This window comes from Amblyomma americanum, chromosome 11 (assembly GCF_052857255.1).
Source record: "Amblyomma americanum isolate KBUSLIRL-KWMA chromosome 11, ASM5285725v1, whole genome shotgun sequence".
In the NCBI taxonomy this organism is placed as follows: domain Eukaryota; kingdom Metazoa; phylum Arthropoda; class Arachnida; order Ixodida; family Ixodidae; genus Amblyomma; species Amblyomma americanum.
This window is the reverse complement of record NC_135507.1, coordinates 18,994,222-19,016,095: the sequence shown is the minus strand read 5'-3', so window position 1 is coordinate 19,016,095 and position 21,874 is coordinate 18,994,222. Positions and strand designations below refer to the sequence as shown.

Genomic DNA, 21,874 nt, shown 5'->3' with positions numbered 1-21,874 from the left:
CAAATCACAGGGAATCACGATAATAATTGCAGCATCTAATATTTCGTATAATCCAAAACAAACAAATTCAGTATGCAGAAGCATGGGGAAATGTAGTCATGCAGATCTGTTAATGGCTGACGGGATTTATTTGGGGCCGCGTAGCCACAGCTCACTACTAACGGTGTGTACCGCACGACTAGCAACCGCGGCGTTGGCGATGTATGAACAGTGCATAGTGGTCAGGGGTGAGGTCACGGCTTTTGCGTTCACATCATCCGTAGTGGCATGGGAGAGTGTTGTTCGGAACATCTGAAATTCTGCACAATGTACACAATGCACTGCGGACAAGGAATTTTACATATCCGTAACATCCCGAAATTCTCATTAACCAAGTTTGTAAAAATGAGATTTTACTGCATTCGGTTCCTGCTTTTTAAATGTTGGAATTTCTTCGAGATACGACATAAAAGCAGTCGCCATCACATCATTTCAGTAACTACAAGCTACTAGGCTTGTTGAGCAGCAGCCTCTAGTGTTCCATTAAAAAGACTGGTTCCCATCAAGGTGGTCTTTGCTAAGCTCACTCGGACATCCACATGGTACCAGTAGGACCCTGAGGCCCACCACATTCACTGTGACCAAACTGCCATTTAGTTTTGTATTTCAGTACTGAATTAGCGATCAGCTATTGGGTCCAACAGATTTGTATGTGCAGTTCGCATGACGTGTGCTGCTAGTCACAATAAATATATCGTGGCATTTCAATGGTTCAACTCCGGACCCAATCGCTTAATTGTCACACATTTTATTGTTCCAAGCCGCACACCACTGCAGTTAAAGAGAATCTCGAAAAACCTGCACATCTGCTTGGCCTAGTAGTGCTTACCGCCCTGCTGGGTCTTGACCTGCACAGGCGAGGAGAAGGGACCAGGGCCGCGGCTGGTGAAGGCCTGCACTCGGATGGTGTAGATGGTCTGCGGGGTCAGGTTGCTGATGGTCGTCAGCTGGTTGTTGTCAACTGTTTGCGCACTCCACGACTGCGTCGGGATGCTGGGCTGGGTCGTGTAGTACACATTGTAGCCCTGCGACAAGACAGAAAAGGGGCATGGGGAATCAAGAACATAGTAGGCTTTGTGTCGCACCTGCACTCTGCAAAGGTCTGTGACCATCGAAGGAAAAGAATTAAACAAGAATTCAACTCTACCATCCTCCCATCACTGCTGGATTAACATGAGCATTTTTTTTTGGTGGGGGGGGGGGGGGGGGTGGGGCTTTGAGAACATTCGAGAAATAATTTTGTGTGAAACTTACCAATATAAATTTGCAATAATGCAACACTAGTTTGAAAATTCAGGGTAAATAAAATGTGGGAAACTCCTTTAGTGTACATAATGCTACCAAGCAAGTGCCATTAAATTCATCTGCAAGGTATTCATCAAGTGACATTAAGGGTAAACACCTGAAGCAATTAAATGCTCATTAAAAGTGTTTAAAACAGGGTTAATTCGTTGTCTTTGTTTGCACAGTCCTTGCACCTTTGTGCTCTTCAAAAAACTTCAATACGACTGAAAAGACGCTGTGTTGTTTTGCCCTTAGTCCTGTTGAAGTTTTTATTCTACAATAGTGCAAAGATGCAAGACCACATAATTAAATGCTTCAAGTTTCACCTGCAGGACATGAGCGCTACTGTGGTTTATGCTCTGGATTTCAAAACTGCACAGAAAAAAAAGCATTCAAATACAGTCTCCTTTGCGCTTCAAAAAGGCATTACATAATATGAAAAGGAAACATTGAACGAAACAAAAAAGTTTTAGAAAAAGACCGAAAAGGCAGCCGCTGCTTACCATGACCTGCCCATTTGGCTCCTTTGGGGGATCCCACTGCACGACCACTGTACTAGAACTCAAGGTTCGTGCTTGCAAGTTCCGAGGAGCACTGCCAGGTTCTGAAAATAAGATTGGAAGAGGTAATCTGAGGAACTGCGAACTAGCTCCTGCTCCCTCACTAAGAAATAATAATTAAGAAGGACGTCAAATCATGGCAGTTTTCATGGTGATCATCATCATCAGCAGCCCGACTATGCCCACTGCAGGGCAAAGGCCTCTCCCATGTCTCTCCAATTAACCCTGCCTCATCTGCTTAGATACTTCTAGTTACCCTTAATAAGATAAAACCACTTTAAACCGTGTCTGAGATGAATAAATGAACATGCTGGGTGGGTTTTACAGCATAGAATAGAAACAATTTTTGTATCCACAATGTGGCTATCACGTCCTCGACCTACAGTGTAACCCTCAGAGTTTACACTTGCTAAGGTTATATTTTCGTTTCACACATCCAAAGCACTAATATCACCAATCCATACAGAGATACACAGGATCAATAGAGCAACAATTTCAACTTAGAGTATTGTTCAAAATTAACTTTCTCTTCATGATAAATCTGCAAATCCTTGTCTTGCCAACCACACATCAGAAGTCTGGGTCCATCTTGTAGATATCCATGTACCTACTGTATGCATTAAAAAATGAAAGCCCCAAAATTTTTGATATCCACCATATATTCCATTTTGTTCATAAAAAATAAAAAGGAAGTTGGGCTTAGCTACTAAAAAAAGAAAGGCCTAGTTTGTAACTAGGTAAGGCGACAGTGGTCCAAAAACAACTCTGGACAGTAATGAAAGTGTATTTCGCCAGATAGAAGTTGGGAAGAATGAACTTGACTGCCGTAGTTTTCATTCATGAAAACAAAACTACGGAACGCTCGTGGCTCTAGACTACCAAGGGTTGGATGCGGACGCTGATATCTCTAACTCATAAAATTTTTTTTTTAAATGCTAGAACGAAGTTAAACTTGAACACAGAATAAACAAAAGGATTTCATTTGGAATTTTTAAAAATAATTTATATTTACACCTAGCAATATTGCATTTACATCTATATAATGCGCTTCACAGCTCATAAACACATAGAAAATCGACAAAGTGCTATTAAAGCTAGAGCCCACTACTCAGGTTTCATTACTTTATCACATGTAGTTAAGTGAAACAATTCTGCGAGCATCATTAGTATTAAGACAGCTTTTTCTAGCTTTAGCCAGTAAACAATGTACCCATTAAACATGACCACCAGAACAGTAGCAGTGCCAATGATATTCAATGTTTCACTGAACAATTCCAGTAAATTTTCACTGTTCCCCGCCTGGAGACATGTTAAACAAAGGTCATAGTTCTTCTCAAGAGACACATGTAGAACTTCCTAGATATGAGGGCAGGTTACACCACCTCCAGTGAACTCGGTGCCCAATTGGTTACAGGCACAGAGTTTCCGAGAACAAGGGAGACGGCTACAGACAAAGGTAGCGCACAAATTTCCTCCCTATTGTCTGTGCGCAGTACTTGTGCCATTTTCTGATACTCTGCAATAATAGATGCTCTGCCTCAGAAAATTAGGAAGAGCGAATGGGACAAGGAATAAGGCACAATTAAAATTAAGGAAATGAAGAATTAGAAAGATAAGAACAGAATAGAAATAAGGAAAATTAAAAAAGAAAAAGGGAGACTACGAGGCAAAGCTTTCCCACTTGCTTTAGCCAAAAAATTCTATGAAGGTGCCACAAACTGTGTACTAGACCACGCCCTAGCCTAGAAGAATGAGGGAAGGAACACTGAAACTAAGGTTCAGGGATAACTTAGGGAATAAGCAAGGATCAGAGAGGACAGGTCAGACCCTATAGTTAGGCAGAAAGGGAGCTAAGGTAGCAAGGCTAGTCTGTACTTTCTCTGTGGAACATATTTAAGTGACTGCCACATACTGCTAACAACCTTGCACGAGAAGAATTAGGATGTAAGGGTAAACTAAGGGGATCGGGTAAGCAAATGGCTTTCAGACAAGAGTTGTTTGTTCCCTTCTTCCAAAATACTGCCACACTGCCGCTACATAATATGCAATGATAGACACCCTATTTTTTAAATCTTTTTTTCTGTTATTCAAAAACATATTGCACTTTTGTTCGCGTTAAAAATGCATGAAAGATTTGCACAACCTTGCTGGTCCTTCTAGAAGTCATGAGAAATAGTAAACTAACCAAATTTATGAAAACCAGAGGACAATGTTAAAAAAAGGAGGTGCTGTCGATACAAGGCGATGGAGCAAGGATTTGCTCCCAAAAATGTTCAATGATGCCACCCATAATACCACTTGTGTTAAGCAAGCAAGCTGCCATTTCGCACCATGTTTTATAAGGTGACAATGACCGTACACATACAACTGCATATTTTCCAACATCGAAGTAACTCCGCATTTTTACTGCAGCCTGAAAGACTTCGGCCTCAAACTTTTGCCGCACCGACATGATGCTACTGCACAGGCCACGTACACAATGTCGTCACTAAGTGTCACTAACCCTGTGAAATGTGATGCCCTCGACGTTACAATTCCCTAAATGATAATGAAAAATATGAGAACTAGAATCAAAGCAAATGATGGACAACTTCTGTCTTTAGCTCCTGCACTTGCATATAATCTGGGGTCAATGTCACATCAACTGGTGGAGTAAGACTGAGACCATCCAAAAGAGTGCTCTGTTTGGCACTGCTTAATGAGATTAACTTAATTGATATGAATGCCAAGCATCTCTTGCATGAAAAGCACAGCATAAAGCAGCACAGCAAAGAATATGCGCACATCCGGCGGTTAAGCACGTGCAGCATGGAGAAGTAAGTTGTTTTTTTCTGCACTTATATGTCGAGTAAACAGCTTGAAGCTGGTAGTATTATCTCTCAGAGCTTCATATACAAGCATGCCCTTCCCTTGCACTGCTCTCATCATGCATTCGGGCCCCACCCAGACAGTTGTAGACTTGCACCACACTATAATACAAAGTCTTCATTTCAGAAACAAGGAAGAGATTTTGCTAATTAGCGAGAACTCAATGCTGCCATTTTCTAAAGGGAAAGGTGTTTAGGTAAATTTGGGAGCAGTAATCAGCAACTCCTAAAGGAGAAGGGTTTCTGGGAACTGGGGACCAGCAAACCCCAACCATCCAACTCACATGCAGTGAATTAGAGAACTCAATGCTGCCATTTTGTTAAGGAGAGGCTTTTGGGGGAATTTGGGAGCAGCAATGTCAACAACTCATAAAGGAGAAGGGTTTTGGGGAACTGGGGACCATCCAACTCACATGCAAGGTTGGGGATTGAGGAATTGGGGAGCAACGGGGGAAGTGAGAGGGGAGGCTCAGAAATGCGAGAAAAGCATCTGGCTCAAGCAGTGCTAACACTTACTGCTCCCTCCAGCCAGATCCGCTGATGTTTAGGGAGCGAGGCGAGGGGGGAGAAGAACAACAAGGCAGCCCATGAGAAGTGTGGTGAGCGGAGAAGTAACGGGCGAGCGTACAGAGAGGAAAAGAGCGAGAGAAAAAATATGCGGTCATTAATACGATGGCACACATGAAAGCACACAAGCAGAAGCACTTCGCACTGCCGCACGAGCATCAGCAGCAACGCGCAAATTCATTCTACGCACAACGAGCACTGGCCAAAAGCAGCTGTCGGGGGCTTCCACAGGAGTGGCGAGAGTCCGATTTCATATTCAAATGATGGGACAAAAAGTACAAACAATGGTAGACTTATCAGCCTACCTTTACTTGTAGTGCTTCTGGTTTTGGAAAGTCGAAGCTAGAGAAGCAAAAAACATGCGCTGAGGACTAGAGTTATCACATGAAGTCCTAGTTTGTAATGACCACAGTTCCTTTCTTTCCCCTTTTTTACACACCACGCTTTGTGTCCAAAGTATAAATTTAAAAAAAACAGCATCAATGAAAGAAATGCAAGGCTCAATGGTGTATCAAAACAAATGGCCTGCAATTTACAAGCTTACAGTCTTGACATACATGTAAATGGAGTTTATAAGCCAAAATATTTTTTGCTGATACAGGGAGTTCAACCTCCTAACTACTCGGTCTTGCACTCCTTATTAAGGCAAATGCTTGTGCTTCCAGTGTCTTAGCTGCTACCTTTTATGGTGTATTTCCACATAAATCCAGTACATGCAGGCAGGCTCCATATAAACCGAAGCCTGGAGGTGGTACCCGCAAGCTCAGTAATAATTAAACTTGCACCAGATGACCATCTTTATGAGGCGTACTGTGGAAAACAGCATTGGTCAGCTGTGCCATGCATTGGCACCAAACAAAATTTATTTTAGATGAATCCAGCGGAGTGCTGCAGTCAAAAAAAGACAGTCAACTAATCTCGCCAGCTGATGGCATTTGTGTGATTCTGGAGTACGCATGAGGCAACAGTTAGGACAGCAGAAGTGTTTATGCCTGTCTCCATTAGTTAGGTGAACAGTATTTAAGCACTGTTTGATTTTAAAGCAACTCTATTTCCACCCAGGTAGGAATAAGCAAAGAAAGCCTGAACATTAGCTCTAGGTAAAAAGTGTGGACCGTGCGAGGAAAAATAATGCTGTAAGAAATGCTCACACATATGTTTTTTAGCACAAAGAAAATCAAGCACATTACACATTCAAATGAAATAACAACATGAAGAAACACAAACTGTCAAGGCCATCTCAAGATAGCCAACAGTTTTATAATAACCTTCTCAGAGTAGACGAACATGAGAGCAAAGGAAAAAAATATTATGAACAAGGTGGCTGCTTCCAACCCAACACATCCACACAATTGGTAAAATTAGTTTCAATAGAAATATATGCTATGCAAAGTGCATATTCTGCTTGAACTTCACAATATGAACCACCTGCAGCAGTCTCCATAAGATTTGTGAAGAAGCTGCAAAGAACAAAATTAGGAATGCCAGCTGCTTTAACTGTTCTGGTTAGTAGTAAGCAATGCATTCAAACTTGTGCCCCGGATTTTGTTAAATTAAGCATTTCAACCATCCATCACTGTCATCATCATCAGCCTGACTACGCCCACTTCAGGGCAAAGGCCTCTCCCCCCCCTTCATGTGAGGTGAACCACACAATAAACGTAATCTTGAACGACACATGCTGCATGCAAAGTAGCTGCACCACACAGCGAATCCCTCTACAGTCCGTAGCGGAGAAAATGCTTTATACCACAGGGCTTTAGTAACAGCCTCCAATAAAGCTTTTCTTCTTTCCCTTACTTCAATAGCAATAACAGCCACATCATTCCTGTTGGTCTTGTGCTGACATGAGTCCAAACATGACTGACAGCTGACACAGTTTGAAATGCAAGTCATCGGACAGCAGCCGATGCCTTGAATGTGACATCATCACTGCTGTACTTAAATGACGACTGTAATAAGATAAAGGAGGGAGGGGGGGGGGGGGGGGGGGGGGGGGGGCACTGTTTGCCTTGCTGGGCTGCTCATCCTTGAGTCGCTGCACAGATACCGCTATGACAGGTCTGGGAACAGAAAAATCCTACCTATCCTCTCACTCAAAGCATATGCAAGCAAGGAATTACGGTGTGTAACAGCAAACTTGTAGCTTGTAACTTACCATCACAAGGTGAGTAACGTAGAGCGAGGCAGATGATGCCACTGCACCCCACAAAGAAGCTTTGGTGCACTGTGCCTGATATGACTGCTGTACGCTACCCATTAAAGCCAACAGCACACATTTGTTCAGCCATTACTGGCTCATCTAATGCACTGAGATTTTAAGAATAATAATAATAATTGGTTTTTGGGGAAAGGAAATGGCACAGTATCTGTCTCATTTATCCTTGGACACCTGAACCACGCCACCGTAAGAGAAGGGATAAAGAAGGGAATGAGAGAAGGAAGAGAGAGGTGCCGTTGTGGAGGGCTCCGGAATAATTTCAACCACTTGGGGATCTTTAACGTGCACTGACATTGCACAGCACACAGGCGTCTTAGCGTTTTGCCTCCATAAAAACGCAGCAGCCGCGGTCGGGTTCGAACCCGGGAACGCCAGATCAGTAGCCGAGCGCCCTAACCACTGAGCCACCGCGGCGGGTGCACTGAGATTTTAAGCCACCGTTTTCAACGTTACTTTGACATTGCTGAAAATGGGCACATTGCTATGTTTTCACAGCACAGTTTGTTACAATAACTAATTCTACTCCTTGAATAAAAGTGACCAAACACTAGCCTTCAGCACTTCATGTCTAACAAGCCAACCTGTTTCCCCAGTCGTGACCGTGACCGGAACGCTGGGGGAGCCACGGCCCAGGTCGTTGACAGCGATGACATAGAACTCATATTCCGTGTATGGGCTGAGGTCCCGCACATGGTGGAAAGGCGTGGTGATGCCGCTCGTCTCACTGTACTCGCGGTTGGCCTGGCGCGGCTTGTACTGCACCACATAGTAGCGGATGTTGTCCGAACCGCTGCCCTCGTACGTCCACGACAGCCGGACTGAGGTGGCTGTCACGTCAGACACGGCGAGATTGCTGGGAGACCGAGGCAGTGCTGTTGGAGGGAAAGAAATAGGATGAACGCAGCTCACATGAAAAGTAATGTATACTTGAAATCTCAAATGCATACCCATTCTTGAGAATGCCTGCCCCCGAAGGACTGGCCACTGAATAAAAGCTATTTTTTAAAGTGGTCTCCTGGTCGTTAGAAAGTGCTAATCTCTTAATAAAAGGCAAAATTCAATTTACCCTCAGTGTTCCTTAATGTACCAATGCAACAGCCATGCTAGTGAGAACCTGCTACATCCCTTATCTATAACATGATAAATTTTTGGGCCCGACAAGCACGAAGTATGGGGATTTCCTCACTGCTCATGCTGAGGACACCAAGGTGCAGAAACAAACACCAGCTGAGGAAATGCACCAAAGTTATTACTCTCATCCAGTAGTACAGTATGCGTCACACTTGTGTAGAACGCTTGGGCGGTGCACTTCCCTGCAAACAAATCAATATCTTGTTGCATCCTCTAGTGTCCAGAGGCAACAATTGCACCAATGTAGTGCCAGATAGACCGGCAAACATAGTAGACCCGAGTACTTCCTCAGAAATCAGGGGCTGCTCTTTAATTTCAGATTGTGTTACCAGGTACGCACTGCTCGAGCACTCTACACAAGAGTGACGCAGACTGTACAAGTGAATGCTTTAGGTATTGATTCCTGAGCACTTCACAGAAAGAATAAGCATCATTTACATTTGTCTGTGTCCTACTTCTTACCAGTAACTCTGTGTGTGGTGTCATTTTGTATGCATACAATGTGGAACCAAAATGACAAATAACGCACCCTTTTATCAAATAAACAGCAGCAACAGCTGCAGCAGAAAAACAATATCTCCCATGCACGCACACACACATACACAAATATGATGCTATGAGCTCAAAATGTCTCGCCTATGCATTCTGTTATTTTCGTGCCATTTAAGAGCCACCTTATTCTTGGTGTTTACGAAGTGCTAAACAGCAATAAGACCCCATGCCTCCGAAAGCTTAAAGACCGTGCAGTAAGCCTGATCTTTAACAGTAACAGCAATGCACCTTTTGATGACTTAAAGAGGAAGGCGGGAATCGGAAGTGAAATTTTTATTTTTTGACATAGAAAAACGAAACCTGGCATGCTTACTGGGAAGCCCGCTAATGCTTAGATGGAAAATTGCAATATATCTTAAATAGCTTCACCATTATGTGTTTCACTGCTGTACCAAAACTTGCAGAAAGCCTGGCGTGACAACAAACCATGGTAGGAGTCTGTCTGCTGGTCACTCCTTAAGTTTTACCCAAAGGAATGGTTCATGCAGTGATATTCTCCAAATAAAACTTTTTTTTTTTATCAGACAGAAAAGTGACAGTTGCAAATGAAAGAATCGGTTGAAAGTGAAAAGACAGAAAAAGGCTGCACCTTGCTCGCTTTTCCAGCGGCCCTGCAACCCTAAATCACAAACTGTGAAACCAGTCAGCGGCACTTCAAAAGTGACGTGAAGCTTGTTCCACATCTGGTTTATTGCTGCCACTAACGGCCAAGAGTGACAACTCCTATTCCAGAGGAGACCACTCAGGGACCTGCAGGTCAGACTTATTGGCATAAAAGTCGGCCTTATTGATGCAATCCTTGATCAAAAATTGCAGCTTGGTGGCACACCCTGCAACCAGCTGTGAATGCATCTTTAGAGCTAGAAGAAAAAACATGAAACGCCCTACTTTTGTATTTCCTCAGTTTATGTGAAAATCTTTTCAAGGATTATAGACACCTAACTTATGGGTGCGTGTTTTCTTGTTTGTAATGATGCGCAAGGCATTATTTATACATGGTTACCACCTAATCTCCTTTTACGACCGCTAAATAATTTATAATCGCTTTCGGTTCGCTTTCAACAGCCAAGTGAGGACTGTGACGTTAACGTGTGCTTACAGGTCACGTGAGATATGAAAAAACTGCAATATAATTGCTGCTTCCAGATTTGTTGTCATTCCGCGCTCTTTAGAAGCTGGCTTCAGCACTGCAGTAAATTAAAACGATAAAGCAGCAATTATATGGATGTTTTTCCATGCCTCACATGACACAAAAGCACTCTTTGACGCCACAGCCATCGTTCAGATGTTGAAACCAAAACCGAAACAGCACGACAGAAAAAATTCGTTTAGAAATTATTTAGCGGTCGTAGGCAAATATCACATGCTGATTCATGCATATTAGTGTCTTCTGCATCATTGTAGAGAAAAAGACATGTCACCAAAATTAGGTGTCCATACTCCTTTCAGAACTCTAAGCTGTGCCACTGTCCTCACCTTGGACGAGCACTTGCGAGACATGCTCGATGCTGCCAAGAGTCGAGCCGGCCACACAGGTGTAATTGGCCGACTCGCGTACGTTCTCCAACACAAGCACGTTGCGGCCCACAGGCACCTCACTCTCGGGGGTAAGGTCGACTGCCCCCTTGCGCCAGCGGACGTACGGCATGGGCGACCCCACAGCCACGCAAGTCAGGTTCAGCGTGGCACCTGGAGACACCTCGTATGTTGACTCAGGCGGGATTGAGAAGTAGGGTGGCACCCGCCGCACTGTAACAAAAGGGGTCATCGTGCTGAATCATACAACCATGGAGTCATTAAATCTGCCTACGCCACAATGCCTGACGTTACTTCTTCCTTTCTTACTACCTGCACGCTCTCAGACAACAGTGAGCTTAGTAATACAGCCACTGGCAGTTTTTCAGAGTATGCCATCCCGCTTTCCCTGCTGGCATCAACAGGCCCAAACATGCTTTGCAGTGGTCTGTCTCCAAATTCTTGCAACGCGGTTATTACAAGTAATGAACTTACGAGGCTCCTGTACTCGGCAAAACAAAATTCAGAGAAATCACACATAAACGGCGAGAATATGAAAGAAGTATTTTGGCCCAACAAGTGCAAACAGTAGGCTGAGCATCAATGCACAATCTAGAGGACAATGAACAAGGCTTCCTGAAAGCCACCTGCTGGAAGAGCTAGTGCTCGCTGCTTTATAGCAGCATAAGCCCTATTGCCTGTAGGGCTGGTGGTGCATAAAAATAACAGGCAATAACGGTGATTGCAAGAGATTCTGAGCACTGCAGTAAACTTTGGCAATTTCACACTTGTTCTTACTTTCACCTACGGGATGGGCTTCTAGTTTCACAGTTGGTTGGCAACCTCCACTTACCACGAACGAAGAGAGTCGCCATGGGTGAGATGGCAGTGCCCACGCTGTTTTCGGCTATGCACTCATAGTTGCCCTGATCTTCTTCCTGTGCATCGTATATCTGTAGGGAACCTGCAGGGCAAGTAATGACGTCCCAGTAAGAGCCCTGCTTGCATTAGCCATAAATGGCGCACCGTGTTCAAGCGCACCAATGCATTGCCTGTACACTATTCTCTTACTGGTTGTCACTCAAGCCAAACTGCATAAGAAATAAAAACTAAAGAAAGCACATAACCTGGTTCCTACCATCACCTGTCTACCATTTTAAATCCGCCCTCCAGGTACTGGAAAGGTCAGAAGAACCACCTTATTGTTATTTTTTTTTCCTCGCTATTAATTTCACACAACCTTCACATCTTCAGTATCTACCAATGCAAGTGATCACACCTAGATTTTGTATAAAAAGGAACATTTTTTCATGCAATATATCACCTCAAAGCACTTGTTTCGTCTGTTCAGCTGTCCCCATGTCTCTGTCTCAGTTTATTCATGTCCAGTATTTCACGTCATTCGGTAAAAGTGAGCAACCAACAATGCCTAGTTCTTGCCCCTTTACCTTCAGTTCAGTCATACAGATAAACTCGGCCCAGAAGGATTAATGTGCGCAAACTGGTGAACAACAACACTGCATAACAACGGAGACCAAGACGGACTTGCCTGCCGCAGCAAGGGAGTAGCGTGGGTTGGACATGTCGACAGGGATGTCATTGCGCAGCCAGGACAGCTTGGGCTCAGGGTCACCTTCGGCTTTGCAGGGTAGTAGCGCACTGCGGTTGCGCTCTACGCCCTGCAGGTTGGGCAGCAGCTTGAAGTGGGGGAAGCCCGGCGGAATCTGGTTTTCTGTTGCAGAAACAAATTTTTAAAAAAGAAGAAACATGGAGAACAGTCACTAAGGAAAGCACATTAAGAATTCAATGTTTTCAATGTCACTCTGTCCTGCATGCAATCATTCTTTTTCACATTTTTCACATCAAAGTCATGGCCTGTCAGCCTGCATTCTGCAAAAGTGTCACTGATATTCTTAAATAAAATAACCATTTTTCACTAATATTATCCCAACCTTCATGCAATGCACCTCCTCCACGCAGGGTATTCAACGCAATGAAATGGAATTAAGTCGATTTCATGCACACAAGCATTACAGTCGGCCCTCACCTTCGAGCACGGTGAGTGTAAACTGAGCGCGCACGGGCTCGCCGACGCCGTTCTCAGCGAGGCACTCGTAGGTGGCATTGTCCTTCCCAGCGCGTACCGGGTCGATGCGCAGCACCGAGCCACCGGTCATCTCGGTCACCGTGTACCGATTGGTGGAGACGCGCTTGCCATTCTTGCGCCATTCGATCTGAGGCCGCGGGTTGCCGACGGCTGTACAGACGAATACTGCCACCCGGCCAGTCACCACCGTCTGGTCCCGTGGAAAGATGACGATGCTCGGCGGGTCTGCAAAGGTGTGCATGAAGAATAGACAGTGTTATGACAAGCTAAAGGGGACAATGAGGGGAGATTGAACTTCGACTGCATCAATAAACTGCTGCATTCTAATCACAAAGAGGCTAGTTTAACTGAATGCGGAGCTTTGATACAGTAGAAAACGTTGAAGAATGAAATACACAAGTTGCCATCACTGGCCATTTTTGCAAGCACTCTGCAGCGTGCCACGACAGTGACGAAGACTTCTGAGGCTATGTGCAGATCCGAGAAAGCTAGGCAGCACCCCTATTCACTTACAAAAGGCGACCATAGAGTCCTTCAAAGTCTTGACGTCACGACTTTGAATCGAATGGCGGGAAAACTTTCAAATTCAGTTTTCTCGGCAATAATGAGTCTTTTGCTGCCGGATAAACATCCACTTAGCCAGAAAGGACAACAGAATTGATATTTACTGACAACAAGAGTTGGTTGGAGTTGTCTTCGGGGTTCCTCTAACCACCCAGCGCATGGCTGACTAGGAGAAGGCAAATGCAACAGGAGGAAGTGGCGGGGGGGGGGGGAGCAGATGAGATTAGGAAATTTGTAGGAATAGGCTGGCCGCAGCTGTCTCAGGGCTGGGCTATGTGCTGATCAATGAAAGAGGCCTCTGCCCTGTGACAAGCATAACCTTGCTGACAAAGACGCCAATGGTGACGAACAGCTGCACTATGGAGGTTTTCCAGTTTCACAGTGCTGCTGCAAGCAGCAATCAAATAAACCGTGATATCATTATGTCAGATAACTGCCTTGTGACTAATGACAACGGGTTGCTCTCTAACCCACCGGTGTTTGCTCTGTGATGGCATGATGCCAAGTAATCACGTCGTCAACTGATACGTTCCCATTTCTCGATATCAGCTGCATGTCACAATAGACGAACAAACCTAGCAACCAGAGTGGTGCGTGTAGAGAGTCTTGAGAACAAAGTCTTGAGAACGAGTTGCCCACTCTGCACTTTGCTCAATGCTCGTCACCGACTCCGAAGGTAGCTCATGCATACTTGAACAAACAGTTGCAAATATCCGAGAGCGTGCCTGTTTAAATAAAGTAAACAAGAGCAGAAATGGTGCATTCGAGTGTGTGTATTCACAGAAAGCATCACCTGCAGCAAATGTTACGCAGCAACTGCTCTTAATTCTTCCCACTGTGCAAACAAAAAGTGCTGTAACAGTGAGTACACCAAAGTACATGCTCATTGTCAAGTTTATCGTCTTACTTTTTTTTAATAAGCACGCCGGTCGGCTCATCACAAACTACCAAAGGTTAACAAAACAGTGCCACTATCCATTTCCCTCCACTTTATCTCAGGTTCTCTTCCTCGGGTCAATTTGCATGACAGTAAGAATTACAGTTAACGTCCATGGATCTTGCAGTTCAATGACCCCAGTAGCATAGCTATTATTAATATTATTAATAGGCTTGACAATATAAACACAGATGCGTGAATATGGGAAAGGGAAAAGGAAGAGGACTGCCTGCTCGAGGAACGAGAGGGAATGGAAAGAATGCAGAAGCAGAGAATATACAAAAGAATGGGACACTATATAACAGTCACAGCACGAAAGACACCGAAGCACAAGGCACACGGAACATATAAAAAGGTCAATAATGGTAAGAAAAATTTCAGCGGATCCATTTCAGTGGATCTGTATCACATGACTGTTCCACTGCCAATGAATAATGAATGTTGAAAAAAAGAGCCAACATAACAGCTAATGGTCAAATGTTAAGGGGAAACCCCCAAGGTGGAGTAGATTTGTAATAAGGAAGTAATTACTCATTGACATTCACCCGAGCGTTGCCATACGGCTACAAAGGAAAGCTACACAGCTTTCTCAGAAACTTCGTAGTTAAAAGAAAAATTCATCCTGGTCCAGGGTTCGAACTCGGGACCACCGCTTCACCGGAGCAGTTGCTCTACCAACTGAGCTAACCGGGACAGCAAGCTTATGGCAGGGCGAGAGCCATACAATAGCTGAATGGCTGCACTGAGTAATTACTCCCTTGAGTCATTACTCCCTTATTACAAATCTACTCCACTTTGGGGGTCTCCCCTAAACATATGACCACACTGTTCCCACTTCGAGTTATTGATCAATTCGCCCTCGCCCTACTATAAGCTTGCCTCTCGGTTAACTCAGTTGGTAAAGCGACTGCTCTGGTGAAGCGGTGGTCCCGGGTTCGAACTCCAGACCAGGACGAATTTTTCTTTAACTACGAAGTTCTGGAGACAGCTGCGTAGCTTTCCTTTGTAGCCATATGGCTGCGCTCGGGTGGATGTCGATGGGTGATTACTCCCTTATTACAACAGCTAATATATGCTCACATGAACAACAGGTGCCAGCACACTGACTTGGTTTATCATGACCACAGATACTTTGCTTATCAAGGAAAAAAAGTCACAGACAGAAGTAGAATATGAGGGGTGATCAGGAAGTCCCATTTCCTGGGCTAAAACTTTTTATATTAAGCAATGCAGTTAAAAGATTACATTGAAATGAAAGTACGGAATATCCTCTTTCCAAGGCGGACCTTATTTTTCCATGTAGTTCCTATCAGCAGCGATTCACATCTGTACACTAGTCTCCACACATTACATAAGAGAATGACTAGGCTTAGGCCACGTGGCTTAGGCTTACGGGGGTTAAACGTCCCAAAGCGACTCACAAAATGGTTCAGGCTATGAGGGACACCACAGTGCAAAACTGCGGATAATTTTGGCCACCCGGGGTGGGAGAAACCACCACAGCCGGGATCGAGCCCATGCTTTTGGGCCAGCAGCCAAGCACCATAACCACTAAGCCAACGTTGCGGCTTACGTACAGAATGAAGACAGCTGTCGATGATGCCAATGGTGCACCACACAGGTGACTAGACCTTTGTCAGACAAGAAACATGTGCTCTCCATATGTTTCTCCAGCTTCCAGAAAACCAATGGCATGAGGTGGTGGTTGTAAGGTGGAGTGTGCCACTGGTGTACGGTGTAAGTTCTTTCACCATACACCGGTGTCAACACCTATCGGCATTCTTTTAAGACAGCACGATGAGACCAGCGTACCAATTTTGCACATTTTCAAAGTATCTGACAGTATTGAACACCGGGCAGGAACCTGCCTTTTAAATGCGACCTGTATGAAAAGCTGAAGATATGATCAAAACAAAAATAAACAGCATATACGAGGCCACTAACAGAAAGGAAATAACTACTAGTGCAGCTTTAAACTCTGACCTGATAAAAGAAGGAAAGTGAGATGCTCTTAAGAGTAATTTCATTGTGAAGGAATTTCATGCACAAAAACAGCTCTTGGATGCTTAAAGGGACCCAGAAAGGGGGTCTCAATAAAGGTGCGATATGTCTGGGATGTTAAAAGACAACGGCTAATAATTATCCTCCAGCAAGAATTATTTTAATGCGTTTTGTGGAAGCTGTTATATGCAGACAAAATTTGAACTTCCGCGTCTTCGCGCCTTTCCCTCTCCTCTCGCACGCCAAAACAGCAGCGCTCCTCCGCTGGCCCCACTCACCCAGCCCCTCCCCAAACTCCGCCGGCTGTGAAGCACGCGGAGTGGCCGCGGACACGGTAGCGCGTGACGTCTGAAAGAATTTGGTGCTGTGAACCAATGATTACCCCCGGCTGCTGACGTCATTTGCAAGATGTAACGTTGTCTGCCAGGTTTTTGCACAAAAGCCCGGCATTGCGCGTCGCCGCAATGTGCGAAAGCGGGAATTTTAAAAAATTTATTGTAAATTTCCCGCTCGTTTTAAAGGTCTCGTATGTGGCATGAACGCTCGGTGGCCTGTACTCTACATAGTGCAAACATTTTAAAGCCAAGCTCAAACACCCCTTTCTGTGGCCCTTTAACACAGCTACTTGACAATGAAAGCACGGTGTGCTGCCATTTGTGTTTCAAGCAATGCAGGTGACTTTTTTTTTTTTGATGTGTAATACCTAAATGTTGCAAGGGGCGTACAAGATATACGCTGACATCCAAGAAAAGCACAAATGAACAACCATGGGCCAGGAGTATTAGCAAAACAGAGAAACATGCAACAATTAACTGGTCATTACCCCCATTCCAATTTTGCAAAAAAATAACAAAGCACTGTTTCCTTGCAGCAAGCTCAGCTGCATAATATTGAAAACCTCTGTTCCAAAAATAAAACATTTGTCTGACAGGGTGTATAATTCAACTGTACGTTTTGGGGCAAATTTTTAATACTTACTTTTATGGTTTCAGTACACACTCCTTCTGACCAAAAGCTATAAGATAGTGAAGCTTTACAAGAGTCGGGTACAAGTCAAGCAAAAAGCAGCTTTTCCCCGTCAAAGGAACCCCTTAATTCCAGCCAAAGGCTTTGGCTGATTCTCATGAAACTGCTATTATGACAATGCAGGGTTTGGCAGATGAAATGGGACAGTCACCTCCCCGCATTGTCGGGGACAGTCTCCTCTCTGCTTGTGATGCCACTCCCTGCATAGTCCTGCTACCCATGGTAGCAAGTTCATCTTAATCGGCCGATGCCATTTGCTGGAAGGGGGCCCTTGACCGGGAAAAGCCACTTTTCTTGGCTTGTAAGAGAAATGCATAAAGTGCTGTTCCTTGCTTCACTACCTCTTGCTTGTTCTCAGATGGGATGTAAGATACACAGCGTAGACATTCCAAACAAACTCTGTTAAAGACTGAGATATGAGATAATGCAGGAAATACATAACTGTTTCATGGCCCCACCTTTACCCACAGAAGCAAAACGAACTGTCCATTGTTCACTTATCTTTTGCTTCTTCTAAGCAGAGGAGATACTGCAGGAAGTGCATAACTGTTTCACTGCCCCACATTTCCCCTGATAAGAAAGAATTCTCCACTGTTATCTCTTGTTTCTACTAAGCAGATGTGACATCTGTAGGCACTCTAATCTACCTATCAATGAGTCAGGTGTGATATTTGATAATGCAAAAGATAACTCCTCATTCAAGCCAAATGTGCATAGATATGCAAAAGAAAAGAGGCATGTAGTTTATGGCAGCAAATCTCGCTGATTTGTGACACAGGTTGCACAGGTTTTCTGCAGACTGCTTTTCTCAGCATATTACCATCTCGTCAACATGACACCCACATCTTTTACCCTTAAAATTGCCAGCTTGTTTTTTGTGAAGTCAGTTAAAATAATTTGTCTCTATATTTACAGTTGGATACAATTCAAGAAGGCACCAGCAAATAATTCTCAAAGGATGGCTTCCAGCCTACCGTGTCTATCGGCTGTCATGACGTCACGTTCAATCCCATTTCACGGAGGATCCTGCCAGTTACCTGCGGTGTCATGCTAGGAAATTAATCGTGATGCCATGGCCGTGATACCACGGCTTTAAGGTACGCTCACTGCTGAATTCTCGACTTATATACGAGTATAGGTACTTCAAGCTACCACTTTATAATCCTTAAGTAATGCTGTTACTTCAGTTTTCGTGCTTTCATACGCAAAAGTCATAAACAACTGCCCGCTATATGTAGTCAAATCGATAATTCACACTGAAAGGGGCTGATGGGACTGAAGAGTTGAGTAATCAGAAGTTCAAACTACGGGAGTTCGAATAACAATAGTCCACTGTACGAGACTTTTGTCCCATTCATTAAACATTACCCCCTTATTTATTTGCAATAGAAGATGTAAAAATGTTGAGTACTATGAGTGAGGACTCCATTTCTATATTATCTTTTTTTTCAGCAATTAAATTTGTTTTCTAAAATGGTCACCATCCGAGATGGAAAGGAAGACTGACCACTGCAAACAAGAAGAAAAAAAAGAAGGAAACCATTGCAAAGGAGAACTCTCGCAAGTTTAATCAGTGTAACTGTACGAGTTGCCATCCTGTATTTGCCATGCACAGAGGCGTCATGGTCGGATGCAGAACGAACTGACTCGCGTTTTCTGCTGCAGAAACATGACTGCATGCCGTGGGTCTGCTCAAAGGCGCTCGCAACAAGTCAGGCGTGAAGTTTCTGAAAACCAAACCAACAGGAAGCAACACCCGCAATGGCAGCCACGACTGCTGCCAACACGAGAGCGGCCGTCGTCGGGCAGGTATTTTTAGCGTGGCAAGCATGGTGCCAGACACCACAAGGCTGACGGAAAAAGAATCCCCTCAGAACCACACAACAGTTGAATAGAATGACAAAGCAAAAGGAAAAACAAGCATGCATAATTGAAAAGCCTCTTACGTTGTCATCACACTGTCCTTCTGTTGAAGAACCATAAGGCATATGTGACAGTGTAGGAACACTTCTATGAGCAGTTATATAACAGAAAGAAAATCAGAAATGTTCCTCTCAAATTTTCTCTGAAAAAGGCGTAAAGAAGGTGTTAATTTAAAAATGAGCAAGCACAAAATTGTTCATGGGAAACATATAAAACAAAAAAGAGGGAAAAAGAAAGGGAGGTTGCACGACAGCAAAGTCCCAAAATACCTATGTAAGAACATTTTACAACTATGAAATGCCTGCCTAACTTTGCGGCTATCCGATGTGCAATATTACTCGCACGCGTATCTGTTTTTGGTTAGAGGTGCTCATGACATATATTGGTCGGATCCCCCTTAAAGTTTTGACGTTGACCATCAGCTAATCTCACATATTTGCAGACTGTAGCAGTTTTTTTTTCTAAAGAAGACACTTAATATACAGCACAATAAAAACCATAAATTATTAATGAGGGAATTAACCTGGTTCTAGAGGTAAATGCATATGCGTATTATCGCTATCATTAGATCTCCGCAATCAGCGGGTAATTTTAAGAGACGAACATAAGCACAGCAGTTTCGTTTTTAATCAAACGTGTTCAGCAGTTATTTAAAGCAGACAGCTGGGCTAGTTGGTGATCTTTAGATTCAATGCACATGGTAACTGCGCTAGAGATACGGACAAAGATAGAAGGACACCACGTTACGACAGAGCGGCATTGATGAACGGGATTTCGCAACCTTTCACTGAAAAACGTGTCGAACGCTCTCGCGTTATGTATTAAAGCAAGTAAACCTGACACCCCCCTCCCTGACAAAAAAAAAAAAAGTTTTATGATTTAAAAGCGGCTAGGCTCCGGAGCAGCGTCGTACTGACACCTGCATGGCGAGGTCTCTCCACGAGTCGAGGCCGACCCGGCCTTCTACGAGTTATCTTCACGCTGTCCGCAGCATGGCAAAGTGTGACTAAAAACAAAATTTGTTTCGGCTCGTTTATCACGAATGGAACAGGAAACACGCGTCGCATGCTCAAGATAAGCAGCAGGGAAGTCAACATTGAGCAGTTTTCACACATGTGCACAGCTACCGGCGCGACATGGCCGCATACCATAAAGAAATCTCGACGCGGCAGTCAAAATACCTGCGATTAGTCTCATTACACAGTGACGATAGCCGTAAAAAAGGAGGCAACAAACAGTTTGTTTTCTTTTTCTTTTTAACAGGCGTTCGCAGAATTTGCACCCACAAATCAGAAAGTATAACCTTCATTGTAACACAGCAACCAGGCGAATATATCAGTCACGAAGAATTAGCGCGGGCTAAGAAAGCAACTTTCATTTACCACTCGCTTTGAGCAGCCGCGCTTCACTTCCTATATCCCAACGCCAACTAATAATGCGTGGACGCGCGTAACATAGGATGGGCGTGGAAGCCGTCAGCAAGTGTCAGCACCAGCGCAGCGCACGCAAGCTCGCGATCGGCACGGTCGGCGGAGAAAGCTCGCGAACTTTATGGCGCGCTATTACAGCAGCGCGATAAATAAACGACTATCTGTGCACGAGCGAGCGAGTTGCGCTCGTAGACAATACGAAAGAAACAGAGAGAAACGAAAGCCCTTTGTAGTGCCGTTCGCTCTTTTTCCTATGTGTATGCGGTGCTGCTCCCAATGGCAGCCGCGATGTGAGGGATGTTCGGAGCAGCGCCGGACACAACGCTCGGCGAAGGGAAATCGAAACTGCGGAAACTGCAAGCGCAGCTGCTACACGCGCGGTTCTAAAATGCCGATCAAGGGGGAACTGACCTTCGGCGGGCAGAACCGCGGACACAACTTGCAGAGAGGCGAGCAGCGCTTGGAGAAGATGCCAAAGCATAGTAGCGGGGTGCCTTCATCCGACATTCACATCAAGAGTAGTACTCCACGGCACTCTCCGCACCACCGACACACCACATTTCCAACAGCGGCCTAGGTGCACTTCTAAAATTTCACATCGCTACCTCTGGTATGGTGCAAAAGGAGATGGGAAAAAAATACGAGTCCGTTCGCGTCGACACTTTGATAAGGCATATACGCCTAACGCTAGCCGCGCCAGAGCAAGGGGGCTGTCGGCACTTTTCTTGTTTGGATATTTTCTCCCCAGCCAGCGATCAGCCAGCCCCGCAAGCGGAGGAGATGCCGAACCTCCGCCAACGCCAATCGGCGGAGGGTTACGCGAAACCGGGGGAGTGACACTATTTATTTAAATGTTTTAAACAATGAGGTGATAAAGAGTCGCGTAACAAATGCGTAAAAACCAACAAAGAGCGTAAATATAGCTGTATACTTTTGAAATAGTCTATCACAATAAAAAGCGATGTTGCACTCTTTTCTGACTCGCAGGAATCAATAAACGGCCAGAGAACACCTCTGCCCAGGGTGGCCACTCGCCGAGATGGAGTTTTTTTCGGTGTTGCCAGACGAAAAGAGCAAAGGACCTGACACTGTCCAGAAACGCCCGTCGGGCCGGCGCTCGCTCGCTGAAAAGCAATCAATAACGCTGTCA

At 44.6% G+C, this 21,874-nt stretch overlaps 1 protein-coding gene across 4 annotated transcripts in view; it reads right to left on the bottom strand.

Moving 5' to 3' along the window:
* Window positions 1–21,533, bottom strand: part of Lar (tyrosine-protein phosphatase Lar) — an 85,110-nt gene extending 63,577 nt beyond the window's left edge. For 2 of the 4 annotated variants that reach the window (XM_077642798.1, XM_077642800.1), the window contains exons 1-9: window positions 21,136–21,533; window positions 12,784–13,068; window positions 12,286–12,468; window positions 11,590–11,700; window positions 10,698–10,970; window positions 8,120–8,410; window positions 5,267–5,287; window positions 1,827–1,927; window positions 869–1,064 (exon numbers count right to left, since the gene is read on the bottom strand). In XM_077642798.1, coding sequence (XP_077498924.1) covers window positions 869–1,064; window positions 1,827–1,927; window positions 5,267–5,287; window positions 8,120–8,410; window positions 10,698–10,970; window positions 11,590–11,700; window positions 12,286–12,468; window positions 12,784–13,068; window positions 21,136–21,205 — 1,531 coding nt within the window. In that variant the 5' untranslated portion in view covers window positions 21,206–21,533. The remainder of the gene's footprint in view (window positions 1–868; window positions 1,065–1,826; window positions 1,928–5,266; window positions 5,288–8,119; window positions 8,411–10,697; window positions 10,971–11,589; window positions 11,701–12,285; window positions 12,469–12,783; window positions 13,069–21,135) is intronic. The other 2 variants (XM_077642799.1, XM_077642802.1) reach the window with 1 other exon arrangement.
* Between the last annotated feature and the right edge of the window lie 341 nt (window positions 21,534–21,874).